This window comes from Vicia villosa, linkage group LG1, assembly GCF_029867415.1.
Source record: "Vicia villosa cultivar HV-30 ecotype Madison, WI linkage group LG1, Vvil1.0, whole genome shotgun sequence".
NCBI classification, from domain to species: Eukaryota; Viridiplantae; Streptophyta; class Magnoliopsida; order Fabales; family Fabaceae; genus Vicia; species Vicia villosa.
The window spans coordinates 29640350-29664503 of record NC_081180.1 but is presented as its reverse complement, the minus strand read 5'-3'; the positions used below and the strand labels follow the sequence as shown (position 1 = coordinate 29664503).

Here is a 24154-nt window from a genome sequence, read left to right as displayed (position 1 = left end):
CTAACCAAACTAATAAAACAACATTGTAGACCAATAAAACACTTATTACTATATGATTTTATCTGATCAGAATGGATCATTACGGCAGCTGGATCTGGCTTGATGAACAAGGTGGGGGGGGGGGGGTACCTGCAAGGTTCTCCGATGCTAAAGTCAGAAGCTATCGGAGAGAGCGAGGGTTTAAGAAGTAGAGAATGAATACCTGACCCTCTAGTGAAAGAGGGTATTTATAGCCCCCAGCGCTGGACCAAGGTCTCCTAATTGGGCCAAATCCAATTGGAGGCCCACGTGCTAGGAAACTGTCAGAACATCCTCTGCTAGGGCTGAGTCAGCAGGTGACTCACGTTCTGGATGAGCGTGACGTAGGATTCGGAGGTGGTTGACCGGATCCTTCGCTGAAGTGTTACGCATGTGGTCTTCGTGCTTGACCAGTTCGTAACGGTAACAAGAAAATGGGCCTAAATGGATTGGGCCTGCTCGGGTGGCAAGGGGAACTGGGTCTGCTCGGCCCAGTCTAGAACAGGAGCCCCCCAAGTCGTTAGTCCCGTGGGAGTGACGACTTTCGCTATGGGGTTGGCCGAGCATATGTCCGAAGGAGCGTTCGTAGCTAAGGCCTTCTCGAAGACTGGGTCCTCGGCTCGCGGGGAGCGTAGTCGTTGTGGAGAGACGTTCAGGTCGAGGAGAAAATCGGTTCGACGACACATAGTTTGGCCGAGGAGGTGAACGGAGTTACTGTTGGTTTTTAATTGAAACGATCTACCTTGTCAGGCTTTGACTGACAGGTGGCGACCGTTTGGAGCGTCATCATTACCCTGCTGTTTTTTGGTTCAGGCATTAATTGCGCCCTTTGGGCTCCCCAAGGCATTTTATGGCACCTTTTGCGTTTTCCTATGCTGGGAGCCGCCTTTTGGGGTAGGCAATGATTGCGTCCTTTAAAATCCCTAGGCAATCATGGCGTCCTTTCGCTTCCTTCTCCTATATAAAGAGTGAGGAGGACATTCATTTGTCACTTAGCTTTTGAAACTCTCCCAAGATTTGCTCAAGGATTTCGCCTTCCACCGCGTGTTCCTCTTCTGCTGTCTTGATCCAAGTGTCCTCGACTTCTCCTTTGTACTTTCTTCATAGATTTAGGAGATCTAGCTATGAGTAGGCCGAGCGGGTGAGGGAATAGCGTATGTTTTGTATGAGTTTGCCGAGCGCGGGTTTGGGTTGACGAGGGAAAACGGTTGCGTGAGTCGAGTAGGTTATGAGCGTGGCGGGGAAATGAATGTGTGCGCCGACCAAGTTATGAGAATGATCTTTGAATTGCGCGTTTGCCTAGGGTATTTTAAATGGGACGAGGACGTTTAGGTGAGAATTCGTCTCATAGCTTATTTAAGAATGGCGTCATCGGCGAACTCTAGATGGCTATTCCTCGTCGTCTATTTTCCTCGCCCTTTCACTTGGCATGCGGTGGAAGGGTGGATTTGACACGTCGAATTCACTGTTTCCTCTACTTTTCAGGTAAATGGCTCACGACGCCCGAAACGATGATGTTCTCGACATATCCGACGAAGAAGAGGCGATTGGTCGTTCCCAAGATGAACACATCCCAGTTGTGGAGACTACTCCGAGGAAATTCGAGGATTGGGTGGCTGTAGCGCCCCGAAGTATCGCCTTGCGTTTCACGATGCACCCTAAGGAGGCTTTTAATGTCCTTGAAGACCTTGAGCCGGGCATGGAGCCTTCGTGGGGGGCCTTCGCGCCGAAGTCCCACCAGAGAATTTGTTCGGCTTATCCTGGTCCTCGATTCGCCATGTACGAGTTCGTGTTCAAGGAGGCCGGTCTGAGGCTTCCCTTTACTCATTTACAGCGGAGTGTTTTTAGTTGGTTGCAACTGTGCCGGTCCCAGCTTCACCCTAATGCTTTCGCTTTCTTAAGGGCCTTCGAGATCGTGTGCTGCTTCTTGGAGATCGAAGCCACACTTCCTCTCTTTTTTAGAGTTTTTCACCTTCAGATGCTCCGTGATGTGGACGACAAGTTTAGCTGGGTCTCTTTTAAGAAGCCGAAGAAGTTGTTCGCCATCTACCAGGACTCCATTAAACACTTCAAGAATCGTTACTTCATGGTTAAGTCATACACTCTCGAGGCCGAGGACCATCTGTTTGAGATCATCGAATATTACAAGGACGGGGTGAAGAAGGTAGGACCTTTTGCTCGGTTTCCTCTAGAGTGGCAGTATGAGTACTTTGAGAAGGGGACGCATGCTTATATCTTCAGGGATGAGGATTTGAACGATCGAGATTTGACGGGCTACAAGAGGCTTGTCACTTTCGTTGATGGGTTTAGGTTGGCGACGTGTACGTTGCCCAATGGGGATCTTCTATTCGGGGATGATGGGGAGCCTCAGATTGAGACTCGTCATATCAATACTAAGGCTATCCTCGAGTGCGAGACTGACGGGGATGCCATGATTTTACTTGGTGAGAAATTTTTTGACTGTTTAATGTGTTTGTCTTGGTTGCTAATTTTTCTTTTCTCCTTCAGGGCAAATGACTGACTTGCACGACAAAGTTGTGAAGATGAGGGCGAAGAACAAAGCGGCTGCCAAAGGGGCCGTGAAGAGAACTCGTGTCGAGGAGATTAAAGCGGCTGTTGCGGTCGCTGTTGGTGGTAGCTCTCCTTCCTCGGCTGGAACAACGTCGAGCAGTTCTTCGGATGAGAAGAAGCAAAGGACTGAGGGGGTTCCAGAGGTCTGTCCCCTAATCAATGACAACCCTACCGACGACGACATCGTGCTGCCTCCCTGCACCTTATATCGGGGGCTTTTCTCGAGGAAGAATCTTTTGCTGGAGCGGGATGAGGTGAAACACATCATTAGGCGGGACAGGGTGGCTCGGGGAAATGATCTGGCCGAGGATGTCGAGGGGATGATGAGGGTGGCCGCTCTGGCCATGGCTCTAAATGCTCATAGGGTTTGTCCCCAGCAGGATTACGACGTCCTGCTGCAGAAGTATGAAACGCTGGAACATGAATTCGAAGCTTATAAAGATAAGTATGAGATTCACACTCATGTTGTTGAAGACCTCTGCAAGGCTCAGGATAGGGTCAGGGAGTTGGAAGCCGAGGAGAAGAGGTTGCGCGAGCGGGTCGCCGAGTTGGAAGAGTCTCATCTTCCCGGGGCCGACGAGGCGGAGGACGAGAAGGCTTTGGAAACTCGTTCTCAGCTGTTGGGCAAGGTGAGGGAGCTCGAAGTGGATTGCGTCGCCACCTTGGGGGCTGGTTTCAAGGTGGCCGTGGAGCAACTGCGGGTCCTCAACCCGCGTTTGGTCACTGCAGGTATCAGTCCGTATAACAAGGTTGCGAACGACAAGATTGAGGCGAACCCAGACTTCGATGAATGGGAGGCTGAGCAGGGTGAGGAGGACGACGGGGGTGAGGAAGACGATGGTGGTGAAGCGTGATTGGTTATTTTTTGTTTTCGGCCTGCGCGCCAAGATTTTGTCAGCCTGCGAGCCGTTTATGACTTGTATAATGGGCGTTTGCCCGACACATTTGGGGCCTTCGAGTCGTCGTAATGCACTTCTTTTTTTTGTCATTGTGTTGTTATCCTGTTACGTTCGTATGTTTAAATTAGCAATTCGATGTATGTTTGCTCGTTTATTTTAGCAATTCGTTTTATGTTTGCTCGTTTATTTTAGCAATTCGTTGTGTTTACTTTCTTATGCTCGACCAATATTTGTCATCCGAGCGTGTGGGGAACGAATCGGGCAGGCGGGGTGTACTCCCGACCTTAGGAGAATTCGAGGTTGCGTTTGAAACCAAGAGCTCGCGGCGCGGACTATCCATCGCGAGCTGGTGTCCGGCCAGTGTGGTACTACGACGGCGGAGCTAGATGTAGGTCTCCCCGTCGAATCGGGTAGCTGCTCGGCATGGGCTGCGACACGATTTATGATGCATGAGAAACAAAAACGTCCGTACCGAAACGCGTCTCTTGGCCGACCTGGTGGCGTCGTTGCCGAGCGATGGTTGGTGGTTTTGACGTTTTAGCTGTAGTATTGATGGAGTTTTTCGGCGTTCCATGGTCGAGCAAGTTTTTCCCCGAGTAGGTTTTCGAGGTAGTAGGCTCCGTGCTCGGTTTTCTCGTAGACACGGTAGGGGCCTTCCCAATTGGGTGCGAGTTTGCCGTCGCGCGAGTCTTTCTTGTTTCTGAGGTGGACGAGGGAGCCGACCTCGAACTCGCGTTTGATGACCTTCGCGTCGTGGCGCAAAGTGATTTGTTGTTTGATTTTGGTTTCTCGGAGTGACGCTCCGAGGCGTATCTCCTCGACCATGTCGAGTTCTTCCCTCATAGCCTCGTCGTTTAGTTCTTCTTCGAGAGGGAGCTCGGTGCGACGGGATGGTTCGCGGATTTCTACTGGGATTACGGCTTCGGTCCCGTAAGTTAATCTGAACGGAGTTTCTCCTGTGGTCGAGTGGGGAGTGGTTCGGTATGCCCATAAAACGCTGTGGAGTTCTTCGACCCTAACCCTTTTCGCTTCTCCTAGACGTCGCTTGAGCCCTCGGAGGATGACCCTATTGGCGACTTCGGCTTGCCCGTTGGTCTGGGGGTGTTCGACAGAAGTGAAATGTTGTTTCGTGCCGAGTTAGGCGATGAAGTCTTAGAATTTTCTGTCCGTGAACTGTGTTCCGTTGTCGGTGACGAGAGCTTGGGGTATTCCGAACCGTGCGAGCACGTTCCGCTTGTAGAATCGTAGTATGTTGAGGGAGGTGATTTTGGCGAGGGCTTCGGCCGCGATCCATTTCGTGAAGTAGTCTACGGCGACTATTAGATACTTGTTTTGATACGAGCCAACGAAAAACGGTCCCAGGATGTCCATTCCCCACCAGGCGAAGGGCCAGGGTGACGATACCGTTTTCAGCTCGTTCGGGGGCGCCAGGTGCCTGTCGGCGTGGCGTTGGCATTTATCGCATTTTTGGACGTGGTCCTTGGCGTCTTATTGCATCGTCGGCCAATAGTATCCCGCTCGGAGAGCTTTTTGGGCTAGCGAGCGTCCCCCAAGGTGCTGTGCGTTTATGCCCTCATGAATCTCTTGCAGGACCTCGAGGGCTTGTGTGGAGTCGAAGCATTTAAGTAAGGGGATGGAGAATCCCCTTCGGTATAGTTTGTCTTCGATCACTACGTAAGAGCAAAACCTTCGTTTGACTATCGCGGCCTCTTTTTGGTCGGCTGGGAGTTCGTTTTTCGTCAGGAAGTTGTACACAGGGGTCATCCAGCAATGGGCTTCTCCGATGGCGTTGACTGTCGGTGGGTGGGTGGCCGCTTGTACGCTTGGCCGGGGGAGCGTTTCTTGAATTACGGATCGGTTACTCCCCTTCTTCCTGGTGCTTGCCAACTTGGAAAGGATGTCTGCCCGCGCGTTGTGCCCGCGAGGGACATGTTCGAACTTGGCTTGAGCAAAGTTTTTGATTTTCTCCTTGACCATGGCCAAGTATTCGATTAGGAGTTCATTTTTGGCTTGATAGTCACCATTTACTTGGGAAGCGACGAGCTGGGAGTCGGTGTAAATGGTGATTACCCGTGCTCCTAGGTCTTCGGCTAGACGGATTCTCGGTAAGAGGGCTTCGTATTCGGCCTGGTATTAGATGTTTGGAACGACAGGATGAGCGAAACTTCTATTAGGATGCCTTCGTTGTTTTCGAGGATGATGTCTGCCCCGCTTCCTGACGAGCTGGACGCTCCGTCGACGAAGATCGTCCATTCGTCGTTGGCAGGTGTTAGAGGCCCGGGGATTGTCATCTCGGCGACGAAGTCGGCCAGGACCTGTGCTTTAAGGGCCTTTCTGCTTTCGTATTGGATGTCGAACTCGGACAACTCGAGGGACCATTTTAGCATTCTACCGGCCATATCTGGGCGGCCTAGTAGTTGCTTGATGAGCTAGTCGGTTCTCACGACAATGGTGTGCGCGAGGAAATAGTATCGTAGTCGTCTCGCCGCGATGACGAGCGAGAGGGATACTTTCTCTATTTGCTGGTACCTCACTTTGGGTCCTTGGAGGGCTTTGCTTGTGAAGTACACGGGTTTCTGTCCTTCGTTCGTTTCTCGTATGAGCGCCGCGCTTATGGCCTCGGCAGACAAGGCCAGATAAAGGTAGAGCGTTTCTCCGACGTCTGGTCGGCTTAGGAAAGGCGGCTGCGAGAGTACTTGTTTGAGGTGGGATAAGGCGTTCTCGCATTCGTCGGTCCACTCAAAAGTTGCCTCTTTGCGTAGAAGTTTGAAAAACGGGAGGGCGTGCTGGGCGGATTTCACGACGAAGCAGGACAATGCGGTGAGATTGCCGTTCAGGATTTGGATTGATTTTTTGTTGTTCGGCGTGGGGAGGCTGGAGAATGCTCGACACTTGTCTGGGTTGGCCTCGATGCCCCATTCGGTCAGGTAGAAGCCGAGGAACTTCCCGGCTCTTACCCCGAAAGTGCATTATCTTTCCGAGGAGCATAACCTCTTTTGGTGTATTTCGAGAGGCGTCCCTCCTTGATGAGTGTTTCGATTGCGTCTTTTAGGTGGACACAATCTTCGGTCAGATGCCCATAAGATTTATGGTACTTGCACCATTTGGATTTGTCTGCTCCCGGCCGCGGGGCCCCTGGTTTCGGAACACAAACTCCGCCGTCTTTGAATTCGATGCTTTTGCATTCTGTCCAAATGCTCTCGCGGGGAGCTGTGAGAGGGGTATATTCCGTGAAACGCCCAAACGGGCCTCGATTTTCTTTGCCGTCGCGGGACCTCTCCTCCCTTCTTTTTTCTCCTCCACGCCGAGGAGGAGTGTCGTCGCGTCTGGAGCTCTTCTCAATTCGAGGAGGATTGGCCCTTTCCTCGTAGGTGATGTACGCTTGAGCTTTGATGAGGAGTTCTTCCAAAGTTCGCGGCTTCTCGATGCCGACAGCTTTGTGGAAGTCGCTGCCAGGTCGGAGTTCTTTATCGAGCAGATACAGCTTCATTTCTTCGGTTGTGGGCACCTGAACTGCTTTGCGGTTGAACCGGTCCAAAAAAGCTCGGAGTGGCTCGGTTGGTCCCTGTACTATAGCTTCCAGAGAGGCCTCTGTCTTCGGGTGCCGACGAGATCCGGTGAAGTGGTGGGAGAACTTGTCTTTGAATTCGGCCCAGGAGCGAACCGAGTTCCTTGGCAGATTCTTGTACCAAGTCATCGCTCCTCCCCCAGTGTCGTGGGGAAGATGCGACATTTGATGGCGCCGCTGACAGAGTGGTAGTCGAGCATGGTCTCAACGCTGAGGATGTGGTCTTTGGGATCGGTGGTCCCGTCGTAAAGGTCCATCACCGGAGGTTTTTCCATTCCCTTGGGGATCCTTGCCCTTACAATTTCCTTAGAGAAGGGGTTCTGTCTCTCCTCGTCACTCTCAAGAGGCGAAGGAGTGTAACGGTGGTGACGAGGACGTTTCGGGGAGTGTCTCGGCTTGGAAGGTTTTCCAGTTTTCTTGAGAGTTTCCCCGTGCCCTTTGTGAGGGGAGGTGGGCTTCTTCCTCGGCGATAGATCTTTGTGCTTTGAAGCAGAGGTCTTCTATGAAGCTGCGCCACGATTCCGCTTACGTCCTCGGGGACTTTCAGAATCGGATAGGTCACGCCTGTACTCAAGAGACAGGCTGCCCCGTGTAGGGGACGGGCTGTGGGACCGGTTGCGACGTCTCCTCCTGTGAGGGGAGCGAGAGCTGGAGGAGGAGCGGTGGCGGTGACGCCTCCTCGGAGGCGACCTGGAGCGGTGTTTCTGTTCCAATGTAGCTATAATCCTTTTGTTCTGTTCGAACAACAGGGTGTTGGTCCGGTTGACTGTGCTAAGCAGTTCGGCTGTGACCGGATCAACGTTTTATGGAATCGGGATTTCTACTCGGGTGGAATCTGCATCGGCTTCCAGGTCCTCGAACTGTTTGGAGCTTGGGGTCGACGGAGTGGCCGTCTGACCGTCTCTTGAAGGTGGTCTTCCGTCATTGTGTTTGGATTGTCCGACGGGAACTGCTTGTCCGTTCTTTGGTTGGGGCTGCCCGTCACGATGAGGACGAGACTGGTTGCCAGCAGCGGTTTCTTGGATCAGTCGTTTAACGCTGATTATTTTATTTCTTACAATAATCAATTATTTTAATTTTCACCACATTTAATAAAAGTATTTAATAAGCAAAATATACCATTTTAAACTCTTAATCAGTGCCCCTGGGGCACTCGTTAGCATTACCCTTTTTTTTATTTATTATTTTTTATTAATAATTTTAGTTATCAAGTAATTTATTGTGGTTAACATTTCTGTTTCTTAAAAATGAACAATGAACTGTCGCAAATTCGAACTTATGTCTATATAGTTTAATTAGTTGTTTACCCTACGATACAGGAATAAATTTTATAGAATTTATATTAATAAACACATACTTAAAAAATTATTTAAGCATTTCATATTGATTGTGTTTTTTTATAAAAATATTGACAATTATAATTTATATATTTTTTTGAAAATATAATTAAAAAAATGTATAATTAAAATATAATAAAATTTGCAAAGTGTACAAATATGCACAAAAATTTATATACTAATATTAATATATATAAATAATTTTGCAAATAAATTTATTTTGAAAAAAAAACTATAATTCAAAATTAAAGATATAGTAGACAAACCATAAAAAAAAAATGAGAAGAAAACTTAAGTAAGAAATAGAAACATATCATAGAAGAATAAAAGATTAAATAAGTAAAATTTATTAATTAAATAATAAAATTAAAAATAAGTTAACTCTATGACAAATAATTATATTTTGTTTATTAATAAATAATATAGTTATTGGAAAAAAAACTAAATGAATTTTATTTTAAGGGTCAAAAGTATTTTCATTAACATTAATAAATGGTGGTGAGAGAAGTATCTAATGAAAAACTTACATAAAATTATTATTTATTTAATTTATTATATATTATAGATTTTGGCAGTTTTAATTTATTTTATATAAGAAGAAGTTTTAGGATAATGATTTAGTACGATTGTAATATTTAGAGCTTAAAGGTTGTGCACTGTCAGTGTAAAATATTCACAATCTTTAAAAAGAAATATTTTATATGTGATTTAAAAAAAATAGTCACACTTCTACAAAAATTAACGTTTATGATTTCACTAGCCGTGTAAAACTGCTTTACATCGTCGGTGTATTTCCATTAAATCCTAATATTTATTTATTTATTTTATATTTATTTAATTTAATTATTATTTATTTATATAAATTTTTACTTTTTTTAATTATTTTTTAATTTATTATTTATTATAGGATTTGGCGGAAAATTTTATAATAGAATGGATCGTCTACCTGTAAGGTACTCTGATGCTAAAGTAAGAGGAGAACAAGTACATAATAGATGTGATAGAATGAATAATAAATACCTGACCCTCTAGTGAGAGATGATATTTATAGCCCCAACACTAGGTCAAGATTTATTAATTGGGTCGGATCCATTGGAGGCCCACGTCATAGGAAACTGCCAGAATTCTACGTGGTAATGCTGAGTCAGTGAGTGACTCACATTCTGGATGAGCATAACGTAGGGTTCGGAGGGAGTTGTCTGAATCCTTCACAAACGAGTTTGACCTCATGCTCTCCGTGTAGCACATGGGTTGGACCCATAACAATCGCAAGGGGGAGGACGCGAATTGGGCCAAGAACATATATGGGCCTGCCCGTCCAAGATGTGGATTAGGTTTGCTCGGCCCAGACTCTGTAGATTGGGCTTGACGGGTGTTTGGGCATGTTCGGCCGAGATCAAAACATTTTTATTAACCATTTGAATAAATTAAAAAAAAATTATTAAAATTGTAAAATTTTAAATTTTACATTTCAAAAGAACCGTGAATATAAATTAAATTAAACAAAAAATGAAGTAATTTGTTTTTCTATTTGCCACGTTAAAAATTGAAACGCAGTGATTTAGGGTTTCTCAATTCTCATCAAACTCGAGTAAGAGGGTTTTCGACTAGTGCGGCTAAACAAACTCTCTTCACCTCTGCGAAATCCCCAAACCCTACCATGGCTGAACAAGTAACTAACTTCATCTTCCTTTTCCACCCTAATCTCATTTCAATTCGTTTTCCCTTTCTTCCCATTGTTCATACATTTTCCATTGATTTTTGTTTGTTTTGAATTTGTGTTACAACAGACTGAGAAGGCTTATCTGAAGCAACCTAAAGTGTTTCTATGGTATATATAAATTTCAGTATTCCCAAAATGATTCATCGTTTTGTCTCCTGTTATTCTGTTATTGATGTATATTTGTTTGTTATTTGTGTTAATTTTATAGCTCGAAGAAATCTGGGAAAGGAAAGAGGCCTGGTAAAGGCGGAAATCGGTTTTGGAAATCTGTTGGTCTTGGATTTAAGACTCCCAAGGAAGCCACTGAAGGTTCCTCTCTTTGCATTGTAAATTAATTTTGTTATTTTACTGGATCTGGGTTTTGCTAATTATTGTTATTTATAAATGATCAATTTTGAAACCCTATTATTATCTATTCTATGTGTTTTCAGTGTTGATTTGATGGTTTTCTTTCCGGGGAAGCATCTTAATGTTAGATTTGTGTGTAATGATTTAGTCTTTCAGAAGGCTGAGCCTGCAATGGAAGATTTATCATCCTATAAATACAATGTGAACCGGATGGTTGAATATTTCGGCTAATTTTAGTTTCTTTGGTTGTTTTGTTTACGTATGGAGAAATGTATATGCACCGGTGTTGTGTTGTGTTAAATAATTTCAAATTTTAGCGAACAAAATAATAAGCTCAAGTCCATTTACTTTTTGAACTGTCATATTTTGATTAGAGGGGACAATAGTTCTAAATAACCCTAGGCAAAACACATTTCGCCATTGCTCATGACATGATCTTCTTGATAAACTTTTATCATTCCTTATGAGACGACTTGGTTGTTTCTTTCTGAATGTATTTGTGTGGTTGTTTTTGCTTCTAATTGAAAGCCAATTTTTTTCCTTGCAAAACAGGAACCTATATTGACAAGAAGTGCCCTTTCACTGGCAATGTTTCCATCCGAGGTCGTATTATAGCTGGAACTTGCCACAGTGCTAAGATGAATAGGACTATTATTGTTAGGAGGAATTATCTTCACTTTATTAAGAAGTATCAAAGGTATTTTCCTTTCATTCCATTGTGTCCTGTCTTTATTTGCACGCATGGAGAAACGTAATTTATAACTCTTTCATTTGCCTTTATAGATATGAGAAGAGACATTCTAATATCCCTGCTCATGTATCACCCTGCTTCCGTGTTAAAGAAGGAGATCATGTTATTATTGGCCAATGCAGGTGAGACTCAATTGGAGTATCCTTTTTGTGTATATTAAATTAATAAGAGTATCTTGTTTATATATTGACATAGATATAGATGTTTGTCTGATTTGCTTTATTTGTACCATTTCATTAGGCCACTCTCCAAGACAGTGAGGTTCAACGTCTTGAAAGTGATCCCAGCTGGATCATCAAGTGGTGCTAAGAAGGCATTTGGTGGAATTTGAGATGTGTTGAAGGAATTCTGGTTTCTGTATGGTGACTAGTATTAAAACCTGTTCAATTTTGTTTTGTTATTGAAGTTAAAGTTGAAGGATTTTGATTATGGTTATGAAATATTAGTAGCATTTATATTGAATTTTGACTTCAAACAAGAATTGTTTCACTTCTTCTAAAGGTTATAAAAGACACAAGTAATCTATGTAACGCCGACACTTTAGAAAAGTGGCAAATGGCGCGTCTGTGTTTGTGTCTGTGTCAGACATTGACACGTACACCGACACTTGTGATTATCTTTAATTTACTCATTTTTTTCAAATTATTATTAGTGTCGCCGTATCGGTGTTGGTTGTTTTTGAGGTGGCGTGCTTCATAGTAAGTAACCAATGTTTAGTTTGAGTTTGAGACAGTCTTGATGCACTATGAATGCGTATGGAATATTAATCATTGATTTTCAATTTATTATCATATTCTAACCAACAATATAAATTTCAGTTTAGAGGAGTTAAATCTAAATAACTTTGTACCATGCTTCCTCTTTGTTTATGCCTTTCAACTTTATAAATAATTTTGGCAATATGTAGTTTTCATATTTGTTCACATATCCATTCATGTAATAGATTGATGAAGTAAACAGTGATATACGTAAAGGAAATTAGTATTCATACATGCTGCACAATCACTGAATATATTTTCATGGTAGAAAAGTTTATTAGACAATACAGTGTGGAGAATGATAATTTTTTGAAGCATTTCAAATTAAGCAAGAATGAGATGGCGCAAATCAGTTTTTATTATGTCATATGACCTATCATTCTTAGGGGTGTCGATTTGCAACCACTAATATGGAATTTTGTGGTGGTTGTCTTGTTTGGGTTCTGAAAGTTGGGGAATTTCCTCTTCTGAGGCGGTTGTCTTGTTTGGGTTCTGAAAGATGGGGAATTTCCTCTTGTGGGGATGAGAAATAATGTCTTGAAAGTTTTTTTGGGTGGGTACAAGGAAGAGAAACATATCACCAGAAAAATGTCTAATGTCTCATTTCTGCCGAGTATCATAAAATCTTTAATAATAAGTAATATAAATTGTGAGAAGAAAAAAATGCACTGACAATGTAAAATAGTTGTACATTGTCAATCAATTACCATCATGTATCATGTCAAGTTATCTTAATATATTTAAGTTAGTTGTCAAGTTATCTTAATATATTTAAGTTAGTTTCAAGTTATCTTAATATTTTTAAGTTAGTTTTGTGACATGATTAATTAATGAATTCTTATTTGATGACAGAGATTTATGTGTTGTTTTTATCTTTTCATATTATTTCTTTTATAAAATGATTAGAAGTTAGTAAAAGAGATTTATTGTTTTAATGGTGGTCAAAAAATTGAAATATATATTGTCAAATCAAAAAGATTTATTATAGAAAATTTTTTTTCTATATTTTCTATTTATTTTTAAATTTTATTATTATTAATTTAATTAAAAATAATATATTTACCATTTTTATATTATTTTTGGATTTTTACGAGGATCTACGGGGATGGAAGACATAATATGTGGCAAGGATGGAATGCATCCGTGATTTTTTATTAATAATCAAGTTTTTCAATTAAATTTTCTCAGTAACTATGTTTTCTCATCATTTACTCAAATAATAAGGTTTTGTTTTGGCTGTAAGAGGTGACGTCATCTCATAAAACAACTTAGGCGCCATATAAAATGATGCATGCATAGCCAATGCACCGTATGAGATGGTGCATGCTTACATGAGTGTAAATTTATTTCTTATAAATAACACCTTCATTCTTCCACTATTCTTGACACTTCTCGTTTTTTTTCTAATTTTTTCTTCATTTCATTTTTTCTAACATGATTTTCAAAAGAGATGAGTATGCTTGTTTATCATCTATCAAATCCCGATTAAACACAACACAACAAGAACCTCATATAGTTAGGGGACAACGACTTAGGATAGAATTGCGGTGCGGAATCGATGACCGTTTGCAACCCCCAGACAATTAAATTATATGTAATTTTTATTCTCCAAATATAATGGTTATATTTAATTAATAATAATAGTTTTTTGTTAATTAATTTTTTATTATTATTTAAAAATATTAAAAAATAATAAACAACAATTAGGCGCCATATGAGATGGCTCTGCAAAATTATACGCCATCTCATATAATACCTATCTTTAAATTTTGAAGCATGTCACATCTAATCCGACGTCACTTCTTACTACCAACACGAAAATTTATTATTTGAATAAACAATAAAAAAAATATGATTTTTAAAGAAATTTAATTAAAATTTTTGATTATTGTTGAAAAAATTTCTGCATCCGCTCCCATTGACATCTTTAATCATTTTAATCTCAATTCTCTATAAATCACATCAGTTTTTATTTCTGCAACACTAAGTTTATTTCTCATGTTGGTTTTCTTTCTCCAACACTATAATATTATTGTTGGTCTTATATGCTTTGCTATGAAAAGCATATAACATTGACGGCTTATATGTGTATTATCGATATGCTATTTTTCTCCACTTAGATGTTATTCAAATGCATACGTAACACGCATTATTATTAACTTAGACTAGGGAAAGTTGAAGACTTGAAGTTGATTTCCAATGGTTGAGACTTGAGAGAGTGACATTATTGACCTTGCTGTAATTGAACAACTTATGTAGTTCAAGTGTCACAAACTTCTTGACATGAAACCACTATGTCGGTTTATAGTGGTGTTAACATGTTTGGGACCAGACAGGATCGATAATGAAATCGTCAACTATGTCTACCTAGCCTAGTTTTGCTCCTAAGAAAAATATGATTGGGTATTTTCTTTTCTGTTTTCAGTAAATTACACACCTAGCATTGATGTAGCTATTTTCTATTGGAATTGGATCCACGTCCTTCCACAAAACCATAGGTTCCTAGGAAATTAGAAATATTGACTTTATCTAGGGGTGATCAAAACCAAACCAACTCAATAGAAAACCGCAAACCAAACCAAACCAAACCGAAACCGCAAAAAACCGCATTTGGTTCGGATTAGTTTGGGTCATCTTTTAACAAAACCGCACGGTTCGGTTCGGTTAGCGGTTTGTATTTTGTAAACCGAACCAAACCGAATCAAACCGAATCAAACCGCATTATGTTACAACCTAACTTTTACTTAACTCACATCCAACCCAAACTTAAATCTATTACACTTTAGTCTTATGATTACGAACAATTTTCTCATCCTTACACATATGATTTTAGTCCTGATCTTCTCAAATCTCTAATAGCATTATCGCGTCTTCTTTGCCACATACATCTTCCTTTTTTTTCTATAATCTCTACTCTCTTATATTCTTTCTTTTTCACCTTCTCATTTTTATGCAAATGTTCCCTACTTTAGTATCGTTTTTATCGCATATCTTCTTCTATAATCTCTCAATTCCTTTGTTTTTTTCTTTTTCACCTTCACTAATCTCTCATCTCTTCTATTTTTGTGTTTCATTCTAATAATTTTTATATTGTTTTATACTATTATTTTATGTTTATTAATTTCACTTTTATTTAATTTAATTTTTACGTATTAAATAGAAAATTGTTGTCAAAATATGATGAGTTTTGTTGTTATTTGATAGTGTATGAATGTCTAAATACAAAGTTATCTTGTCATCTATATGTATATGTATGGTTCAATAAAATATTTGTAAAAACCCGAACCGAACCAAACCGCATTAGTTTGGTTCGGATTTTTTTAAAAGCCAACCGAACCAAATCAAACCGTACGATTTTTTCTCTTGCGGTTCGGATGATTTTTTTTGTCAAAACCGCCCAAACCGCACCGCGAACACCCCTAACTTTATCATTGTTTCAACTACTTTACTCTCATTTTAATTGATTAAATATATTTGTGATACTACTTTTAAATATTTTAAAATTTGATTTTTATATCTCAAAATATTTTCTTTTAAAAAGAAATTTTTTTTTTTAAATTTTCATCCACACTTTTGGTTCTTCGTACAACTTAACATCAATTTTTACAACTTAGCGACAGAATTAACGACGATTTTAACAATAATTTATTATTTAACGATTGAATTAGGGACAATTTAAGCGACGATTTTAGTATTAATGAAAATTTTACAAGAACCATTATTTAAAAAAAAAAATTTAGAAAACTAAAACAAAATTAAAATTTTTTAGAATAATCACAATCATATTTAACTCATTTTAATCACAAACTTTGTCATTAGATTCTATTACTTCATATCTCTTAAAGTAATTCAACTATTGAGAAAAAAAAGTGTATGCATAATTCATAAATCACAACTCAATTGATAAATATTAAATTAAATATTGTTGATTTTGTTCGAGGCCACCCAGAAAGCTTTAAAGGTAAAAAGTTATTAATGAAATAAGAATCTAATATACACATCAAAACATGTAGTCAAATCTATTTTTATTTGAACATTACTATTTAGTACGAAACAATTTGAAAAAGAAATGGAAAAATATACACATATCATTATTTTAGGGTGAAATTTAAAATTGTTTTAAAATTTTTTTTTTAATAGAAATCATGGGTGATGGTGTTAAAGAATGATTGATATTTATTCTTGCATTTCTTGTTTTCATGTTTTCTCATTAACAAGTATTTTTCTTTTTATTTATATATCACTTTTCACTCTCATATTAACTTGAAATTTAGAGTACTAATCTTGCACATTGTATCAAAGACAAAATCTCAGGATGATCACAACTAATTCTACCTCGTAACTTATCGACTCTAGTTCTACTACTATACTTACTATACTTAGACTAAAAAATATAATTGTTTTTAAGTACAAAGATATAATAATACCTTAACGAAGTACTATTATTGTTATTTTAAATTTTTCTATCTCTAATAATAACCATGTTAGTTTGTTGTGTCAATTATTATGGCCACTCCTCTTGAAAAGTTTAATTTTCTTCGTGGTTGAGCATTAAGCCTAGGGTTAATAGGCATTTACCTCCCTGCCATATAAGCGAGATTTGATTTTTCCCCTCTTAAAAAAAAAATTGTGATTCCCCCCTTGAGAAACCAGATTCCAAACTGCATCCCCCCTCATGCTGACTTGGCCATGGAATCTTCATAGTTGGCCTGCCAAGTGGCTTTTCTAATTTTTTTTTAAATCCACGTCATTTTTTTTTCATTTTTTTATATATTATTTTTTTTATTACGTTTTTTAGAATTGTTATTTTAATAATTTTTATAAATTATTTTTATAGAGTATTTATTAGTTATTATGAATTGTAAAAATTAATCTTTGGGCCAAAGCCCTTACTTGTTGCATTAGAAGCCCATTTAAGAAGTCTGTTTTTAATTCAAATGGATGTGTGTGTGTTTGCTATATAAAGACTCACTTTGTCTTTGAAATAATCGATGTGGGACTCAGCAACACTAACAAAAAACAACAACACCACCATCCATAGAAATTTGTGGCAGTCTGAAAAGGCAACACTCACTTTGTCTTCATCCCACTACTCTGCAACAAATTCAAATTTCTCCCCACTCTCCATTCCACTACCCACAATTTGTACAAAGATCAGAAAATTCAAATCTTCCTCCAAGCTATCAGCAAGAACCTGAGATTTGCACCATTCTGAAACAAAACACAAACCATACATTCAGTCACCACAGTGATATCACTGAATCACAAACAAAACACAATACACGCCCTCGTCAAACCAACCTTTCACACAAACCAGCATTAACACACATAAACTCTCCCCTAAATACTCAAACTCATGGCAACATCAGTTCACCCTCAGAGTAAGCCAAACACACACAAAAGCTCGTAGCTATAACCAATCCAAACCTTCTTCAGCATCTAAACATTCACAACCTTCAGAATACATTACACCGATCCATACAAAAACTTCAAACAGAAACCATTAAACCATCAAGCTCAACACACTGCTTTAACGATGATTCAAAACTGAACCTCACCTTTACTCCATAAACTTCACCCTAACTTTCAATCCCTCGACCTCCCTCGGTTTAGAACGCAGCACAAAGACACACACGGTAACAAGCATCAGATTCAACTCATATCATCATCACACTTCAAAGTCGATCCGCATTGGAGAAGCTACATCAACGATCCGCAAGCACAACACCATCGCACCAAATCATCAACAAAAACATCGCAACAATAGCTTGATTGAGAATAAAGAGAGGTTAGAGGAATGTTTGAGTAGAGAGTGAGGAGCGTGTAAGAAATCTGAAGAACAGGGGAAGTGTTTGGTTGGACCGAAGCAGAATAGCATAAGGGGCGGATCCCTTTGTTTAGTGTCTAGGGTTTGTTTTCTTTTAATCAACCTGGGTTGAATAATACAAGATTCAAAGCCCACTAGCCACAAATTTCTATGGATGGTGGTGTTGTTGTTTTTTGTTAGTGTTGCTGAGTCCCACATCGATTATTTCAAAGACAAAGTGAGTCTTTATATAGCAAACACACACACATCCAATTGAATTAAAAACAGACTTCTTAAATGGGCTTCTAATGACATTTGGCCCAAAGATTAATTTTTACAATTCATAATAACTAATAAATACTCTATAAAAATAATTTATAAAAATTATTAAAATAACAATTCTAAAAAACGTAATAAAAAAAATAATATATAAAAAATGAAAAAAAATGAAAAAAAAATGACGTGGATTTAAAAAAAAATTAGAAAAGCCACTTGGCAGGCCAACTATGAAGATTCCATGGCCAAGTCAGCATGAGGGGGGATGCAGTTTGGAATCTGGGTTTCTCAAGGGGGGAATCACAAATTTTTTTTTAAGAGGGGGAAAATCAAATCCCGCTTATATGGCAGGGGGGTAAATGCCTATTAACCCTTAAGCCTATATAGGTGCTTACTTGTAAAAAAGAAAAGTGCCTATATAGGTGCAAATCAAAAGTGTTGGGAGTTGGATATGCTACTATTCTTTCGGCTTGTTGTAGTTGTTGTTGACACTAATAATTGCACTAGTGAAAAAGAAAAAGCTGCTTTAATTTCTCACAAAGTGCTATTTTTCCACATAGTTCTCATTGTTTGGTTGCTATGTAATGTCGATTCTCTTTTTATGGCCTTACTTTTAAGACTCTTTGGTGTTGTCTTTTACACCATTGAGGCAAATATACGACGGACACAAATTTTGCGAACGCTTTTGTACCACGTATGAGTGCAACATCTTTTGCTTTCCTATTAACGCACAAGAAACATTATTGTTTGTGTATCTTTTTAGTGCAAAATATCTCATTTGTTATGGAGTATAGTTTGATGTGACCACAAATACTTATAATACGATGTATCAACACTATGGCCCTTGTTGGAATCATGTTAGAGGGAACCACACACAATTTGTAAAGCTTGATGAAGGGGAAGGAGATCAGAAAATTAAAACAGTATAAAAATGAGAGAAGAGAGAAAGTTATGAAGTTTTGGGGTGACTAGATATTTAAGTGAAATTTTCTATTTATATTAAAATAATTGTAACACCGATCTATAAATGGAAGACTCATGTCATTTGATTGTTATGGAAATAAATATTAGATGAGAAAACAATGAGAGAAAATGAAGATTGGAGGTTCGAGCAATTGTGTGCACAACATGAGTTAATGTTTGTCAAACAATCAAAAGTGTGTATAGAATGCACGTTAACATGTGTGAAGAGGATGGCGTGAACCAAGCCACATGTCTATGACCGACTCGAATCAATTATATAATCCTTAGAGCTTGATAAGGAAAAATGGTTCAATTCCTTTCGTTTTATCTTGTCAATCATTAACTCGTCTTAAAAGGAGACAGAGCACAGCAAACCAACTAAATGTGTTGGGTCGGGTTGAAAATCTAACTCCCACCTTTTTTAATGTGGATTTGTCAATGTTTTTCTGAAAATATATAAATAAAAATATTCACAAAGATATGTAAAAATAATCAAAAAAATAATAAATATATTTTATATACACCAAAATATATGACTAATAATTTTTTTAAATATTTAAAAAATATTTTATATATATTCATATATTTATATACACCAAAAATTATCTTGTGCCTTCGCATACGTTCTATGCGGATGATATCATGGTATTTACTCAAGGTAACAAGGGTAGTTTGGTAACTGTTAAGGATTTATTCAGGAGGTGCGCTGCAGCTTCTGGCCAATGTATTAATCATTCAAAATCGATTATGTACGCCGGTTCCATGACCTCTCAACGGCACCGTATGCTTGCTTCTGTGCTTAATTTTTCTATTGGATATTTACCTTTCACTTACCTCGGAGCCCCTATTTTTCAAGGCAGACCGAAAATTTCTCACTTCCAAGCTATTGCGGATATAATTTTTTGTAAGCTCGCGTCTTGGAAAGCAAAGTTATTGTCTATTGCTTGTAGAGTTCTTCTCATTAGAACTGTTATTCAAAGTATGTTGCTGCACACCTTGATGGTTTTTTCTTGGCCGGTTTCTTTGCTTAGAAAAATTGAGAGATGGTCGAGGAATTTTATTTGGTTCGGCGATACCGAAGTTCGCAAGATTGTCACTAGGTCGTGGAAGGACTGCCGCCAACCTAAAGAGACGGGAGGGTTAGGCTTAAGTTCTATCGTGGCTCTCAATGAAGCGGCTAGGCTTTTGAACTGTTGGGATTTTGCGAACTCCATGGATAATTGGGCTATGCTTTTGAAAGCGAGAGTTCTTAGGAATGGTGGCCATATCAAACATCATGTTCGCTCTTCTATTTGGACCGGGATGAAGCACAAATTCAAGGAATTCAAAGATAATTCTGCCTGGCTGGTTGGCTCTGGTTCTAACGTTAATTTTTGACTCGATAATTGGTGCGGGAAAACTCTTGTGGAGATGCTTAACATTTCTGAAGCTCTTCACTGCCACCTTAAGACTATGCTAAGTTATACTATTCTTAACTCTTCTATTATCTTACCTCCTTCCATTCATCATCTTCTTCATGCTCTAAAGACCATGGTTCAGAATGAGGTGATTGCTAATCACACGCAGGATCTTCGTGTGTGGTGCCCGGCTTAGGATGGTACCCTAAATTTGCAGAGGGCGTACTCTTTTGTCACGGGGCAGCGTCGTTCTGTTCATTGGGGAAAACTCATTGGCATATTAACATTCCTCCTTCTACTTAGTTTCTTTTCTGGAAAATTATTCGGGGAAAATTGCCTACGGATGCTCTTTTGGTCCGTAGAGGTTTGAACATCGTTTCTATGTGTAGTTTGTGCTTTAAGCAATATGAGAATATGAATCATATCTTCTTTGAATGTGGTTACGCTAAGAAGATATGGAGTTGGTTTTGTTATTTAACTAGGATCCCTCTTATTTCATGTCTCTTGTACTGTTGGAATGTTGTAAACAGTCGCAGCTCTAAAACGTCTGGAATTATCATTCTGGCTGGCATATCTAATATGTTCGCCGTTATTTGGAAAGCTAGAAATAAATCCAGATTTCAAGACACCATTGACAGGTGGGAGATCATGGCATCTCGTTTGTTCTCTCAAGTGGTGCTTACCGGTAAAGCTCTTAAGTCTCATTCGGTGATTAATATGGATGACTTTCGTTTCCTTAAAGCTTTTCGGCTTAATATCATTCCTTCTAGTCCTACGATTGTCAAAGAAGATATTTGGACTCCTCCTCTTAAGCTTTGGTTCAAAGGTAACTTGGATGGTGTTTCGTCGTCTAATTTGGCAGCTTGTGGAGGATTATTTCGCAATCACAAAGGGGTTCACTTAGGCAGCTTTTCCTGTTTTTTGGGCAAGGTGATGCTCTTTTTGCTAAGACCATGGGTGATATTCATGTTATGGAGCATGCTATTTTCTCCCGTTGGCAATTTTTCTGGGTAGAAACAAATTCTCTTCTTGTTATTCAAGCTTTCTCTAATCCTCTTTTGGTGCCTTGGAAAATTCGGAATAGATGGTATAACTGCATTCAAGGCATTTCTTCTATCAGTTTTTTGACCTCCCACATTTATCGGGAAGGTAATCATTGTGCTGACATCTTAGCTAGTTTAGGCCTAACCCTTAGAAACTATACATGGTGGGATAGTATCCACTGTAATATAAAAAAATGCATATATTAGGAACTTGCAAGGTTTGCCTAATTTTTCAATCTTGTAAGTCTTGAGGTTTTGGCCTAGTCCCCCTCATTTTTGTTGCTCTTTCCATTAATAGATTTTTGGGCTTGGCCCATTTTTTTTAAAAAAAAAATATTTGACAAATTATAAAAAACTTATACTAAATTTATGGAATTAAATTAATTACATTAATTAACTTTTCTCTCTACTCTTTGAAAAAAAATGTAATTTAAAAATAAAAAGAAATTTAAAAAGAGTTTTTTAATTATATTTTAACCTAACGAGGCCAACCCGCTTCTCCCATCATAACCCGTTCATTTTAAAGATTAGGTAGGGCGGGGAAACTAGGAATGGGAAATTAAAAATTGTATCTCGACATACAAAATTCAACAAGCTAAACAGGTTAACCAACAATTCAACTTGTTTTGTCATCTTTACTTGGAGTAACGTATCACACTCGTTTTGTCATCTTTACTTAGAGTTACATCTACTATATAAACAGTTGAAAAATTTGAAAGTTCTTTACATGGGAAGAATTTTTCAACTTACTACTACATCCTTATATTTAACACACAGTTATTCAAATGTGTCAACAATCTCACATTTGAATTATTAAGAAAAAAATAGCATCAAACGTTGCTATAAAGTAGTAGATCAACAAATGTGTCAATAAATTTAAACCTTAGCGTAGTAAATTAGATTCAGATTTAATAAGAGTGAATGTGGTTTTGAACTTTATTGCAAACATACCACATACAATTCTTTTTTAAGGTGTATTCTCAAAAACTCATGATATAATAGTCATGCATGTCTATCTCAATTTAGTGAACACTCTAAAAAATTTACTTAGATGTATTTTAAGAATTGACCCGACTCTCACATTCACTTAGGCGAGTTTATCAAGAATACTATTGTATATAGGTACTCCACTCTACTTGAGCTCTGTTTGGTAAACTTAGAAGTTGGATGATAAACTAACTTATAGCTTATAGCTTGTGACAGATGACAGATGGCTGATAGCTTATAGCTGATGGTTGATAACTGATAGTTGATAAGCTATTTAAAGTGTTTGGTAAAATTAAAAGTTTAACTAGCTGATAAATGTAAAATGACATAAAAAGATATTTCTTAATTAATAATTAAATACACATTTAAAATAATTAAAATTAATAAGGGTATTACTGGAAGAAAAAATGATAAGCTATAAGCTAAAATACTATTTAAAATAGCGTCTGAAAAATATGCTATAAACTAATAAAATAAGCTATAAGTTCATGATGAAAAGACTATTACCTCTATTATTATCATACGAGTTTATAAACTATAAGCTATAAACTATAAATTATAAGCTTAAAATATGACTCGTCAAACAGAGTCTTGGAGTAAAGATCTCTCTAAGAATTTATATTAACTTAATTTCTCATCGTTCCCAGGCTTCTTTGATTTTTAGTGATATGTTAATCTCATATCACTTTATAACTTATTACTACCAATTAGGGATGTTTTGTGGCTCGGGTAAATTCAAACTAAATCATTGTATTTGGATTGTACATTTTTCTAATTAGGTAAAAAAATCAAATAAACTCGATGTTAATTGATTGAAGTAACATATTTCTAACGTTCTAGTATATTTCTAACGTTCTAGTCTAGTCTATAAACATATAACATATGATAAATGATTTAAATTTGTGTAAAAATTAATCTAAAATTCAATTCTGACACACTTTATTTATACTTAATAGTCTTTTTTTTTTGGAGCAATAAAGAATATATATATATATTCCAAAAACAAATTCAGTACAATCTGATCAACTAAGATCCAAGCCCATGGTTACAAGTAGACAAAACCAACATTACAAGGCATCAACATACTCTCCTAATTTCCTGTCAAGCTTAGCCCGATACTTGATCCGATCCAGCACCCACTGCAAATTGAGTTGCTCCATTCTAGCATTCTTAAAGACTCTGTTATTTCGCACGATCCACACATGGTATATGACTTCAGCTACACATATGCGGAGAAACTTGGCTCTATTGCTCTTCCCTATAGCAGTAGTTGTAATCCAGTTTAGCTCCTCTGTCCATGCTTGAGGAGAGTGTGGAGTATGACTCCAATTCAACACCTGCAGCCAGAAAGCTCGAGTTTCCCTACAAGCAAAGAAGAGATGCTCACATGTTTCAGTCTCATTACAATACAAACAGACACCATCAGTCACAGTCCCGAATTTGCTCAGCCTATCTTTGGTGTTTAAGCGATTCTGGCATGCCATCCACAAGATGAATAAATCCTTTGGGCTGGCCAGATTCCCTCTTAAGATGTTCCACCACGAGACCAGGCCACGATCCCCTCTTAATTCCAGATAAATTTGCTTGGTTCTATATGTACCTGTTTGCAAGAACTCATTCCACGCTCTAGAACTCATAAACAGGTCCCTGTACTTAAAGATAGACTTGATGATCCAAGAATCACTCTGCTTAGCACAATAGTTTGTAGC

At 38.6% G+C, this 24154-nt stretch overlaps 3 protein-coding genes across 3 annotated transcripts; 1 reads left to right on the top strand and 2 right to left on the bottom strand.

The window, feature by feature from the left end:
* Nucleotides 1-4025: 4025 nt before the first annotated feature.
* Nucleotides 4026-5887, bottom strand: LOC131602421 (uncharacterized). The gene is made up of 2 exons (XM_058874563.1): nt 5668-5887; nt 4026-4444 (listed from the first exon to the last, which is right to left on the bottom strand). The coding sequence occupies exons 1-2, from the start codon at nt 5885-5887 to the stop codon at nt 4026-4028; spliced, it is 639 nt and encodes a 212-aa protein (XP_058730546.1).
* A 554-nt stretch (nt 5888-6441) lies between these two features.
* LOC131602338 (uncharacterized) lies at nt 6442-7185 on the bottom strand. Its single transcript, XM_058874452.1, has one exon. It carries the CDS (start codon nt 7183-7185, stop codon nt 6442-6444), a length of 744 nt encoding a protein of 247 aa, XP_058730435.1.
* A 2736-nt stretch (nt 7186-9921) lies between these two features.
* On the top strand, nt 9922-11763 carry LOC131632977 (small ribosomal subunit protein uS17-like). The gene is made up of 6 exons (XM_058903686.1): nt 9922-10065; nt 10184-10224; nt 10325-10425; nt 11017-11161; nt 11248-11337; nt 11456-11763. Exons 1-6 carry the CDS (start codon nt 10054-10056, stop codon nt 11544-11546), a joined length of 480 nt encoding a protein of 159 aa, XP_058759669.1. The 5' UTR covers nt 9922-10053; the 3' UTR covers nt 11547-11763.
* The last annotated feature ends 12391 nt before the right edge of the window (nt 11764-24154 follow it).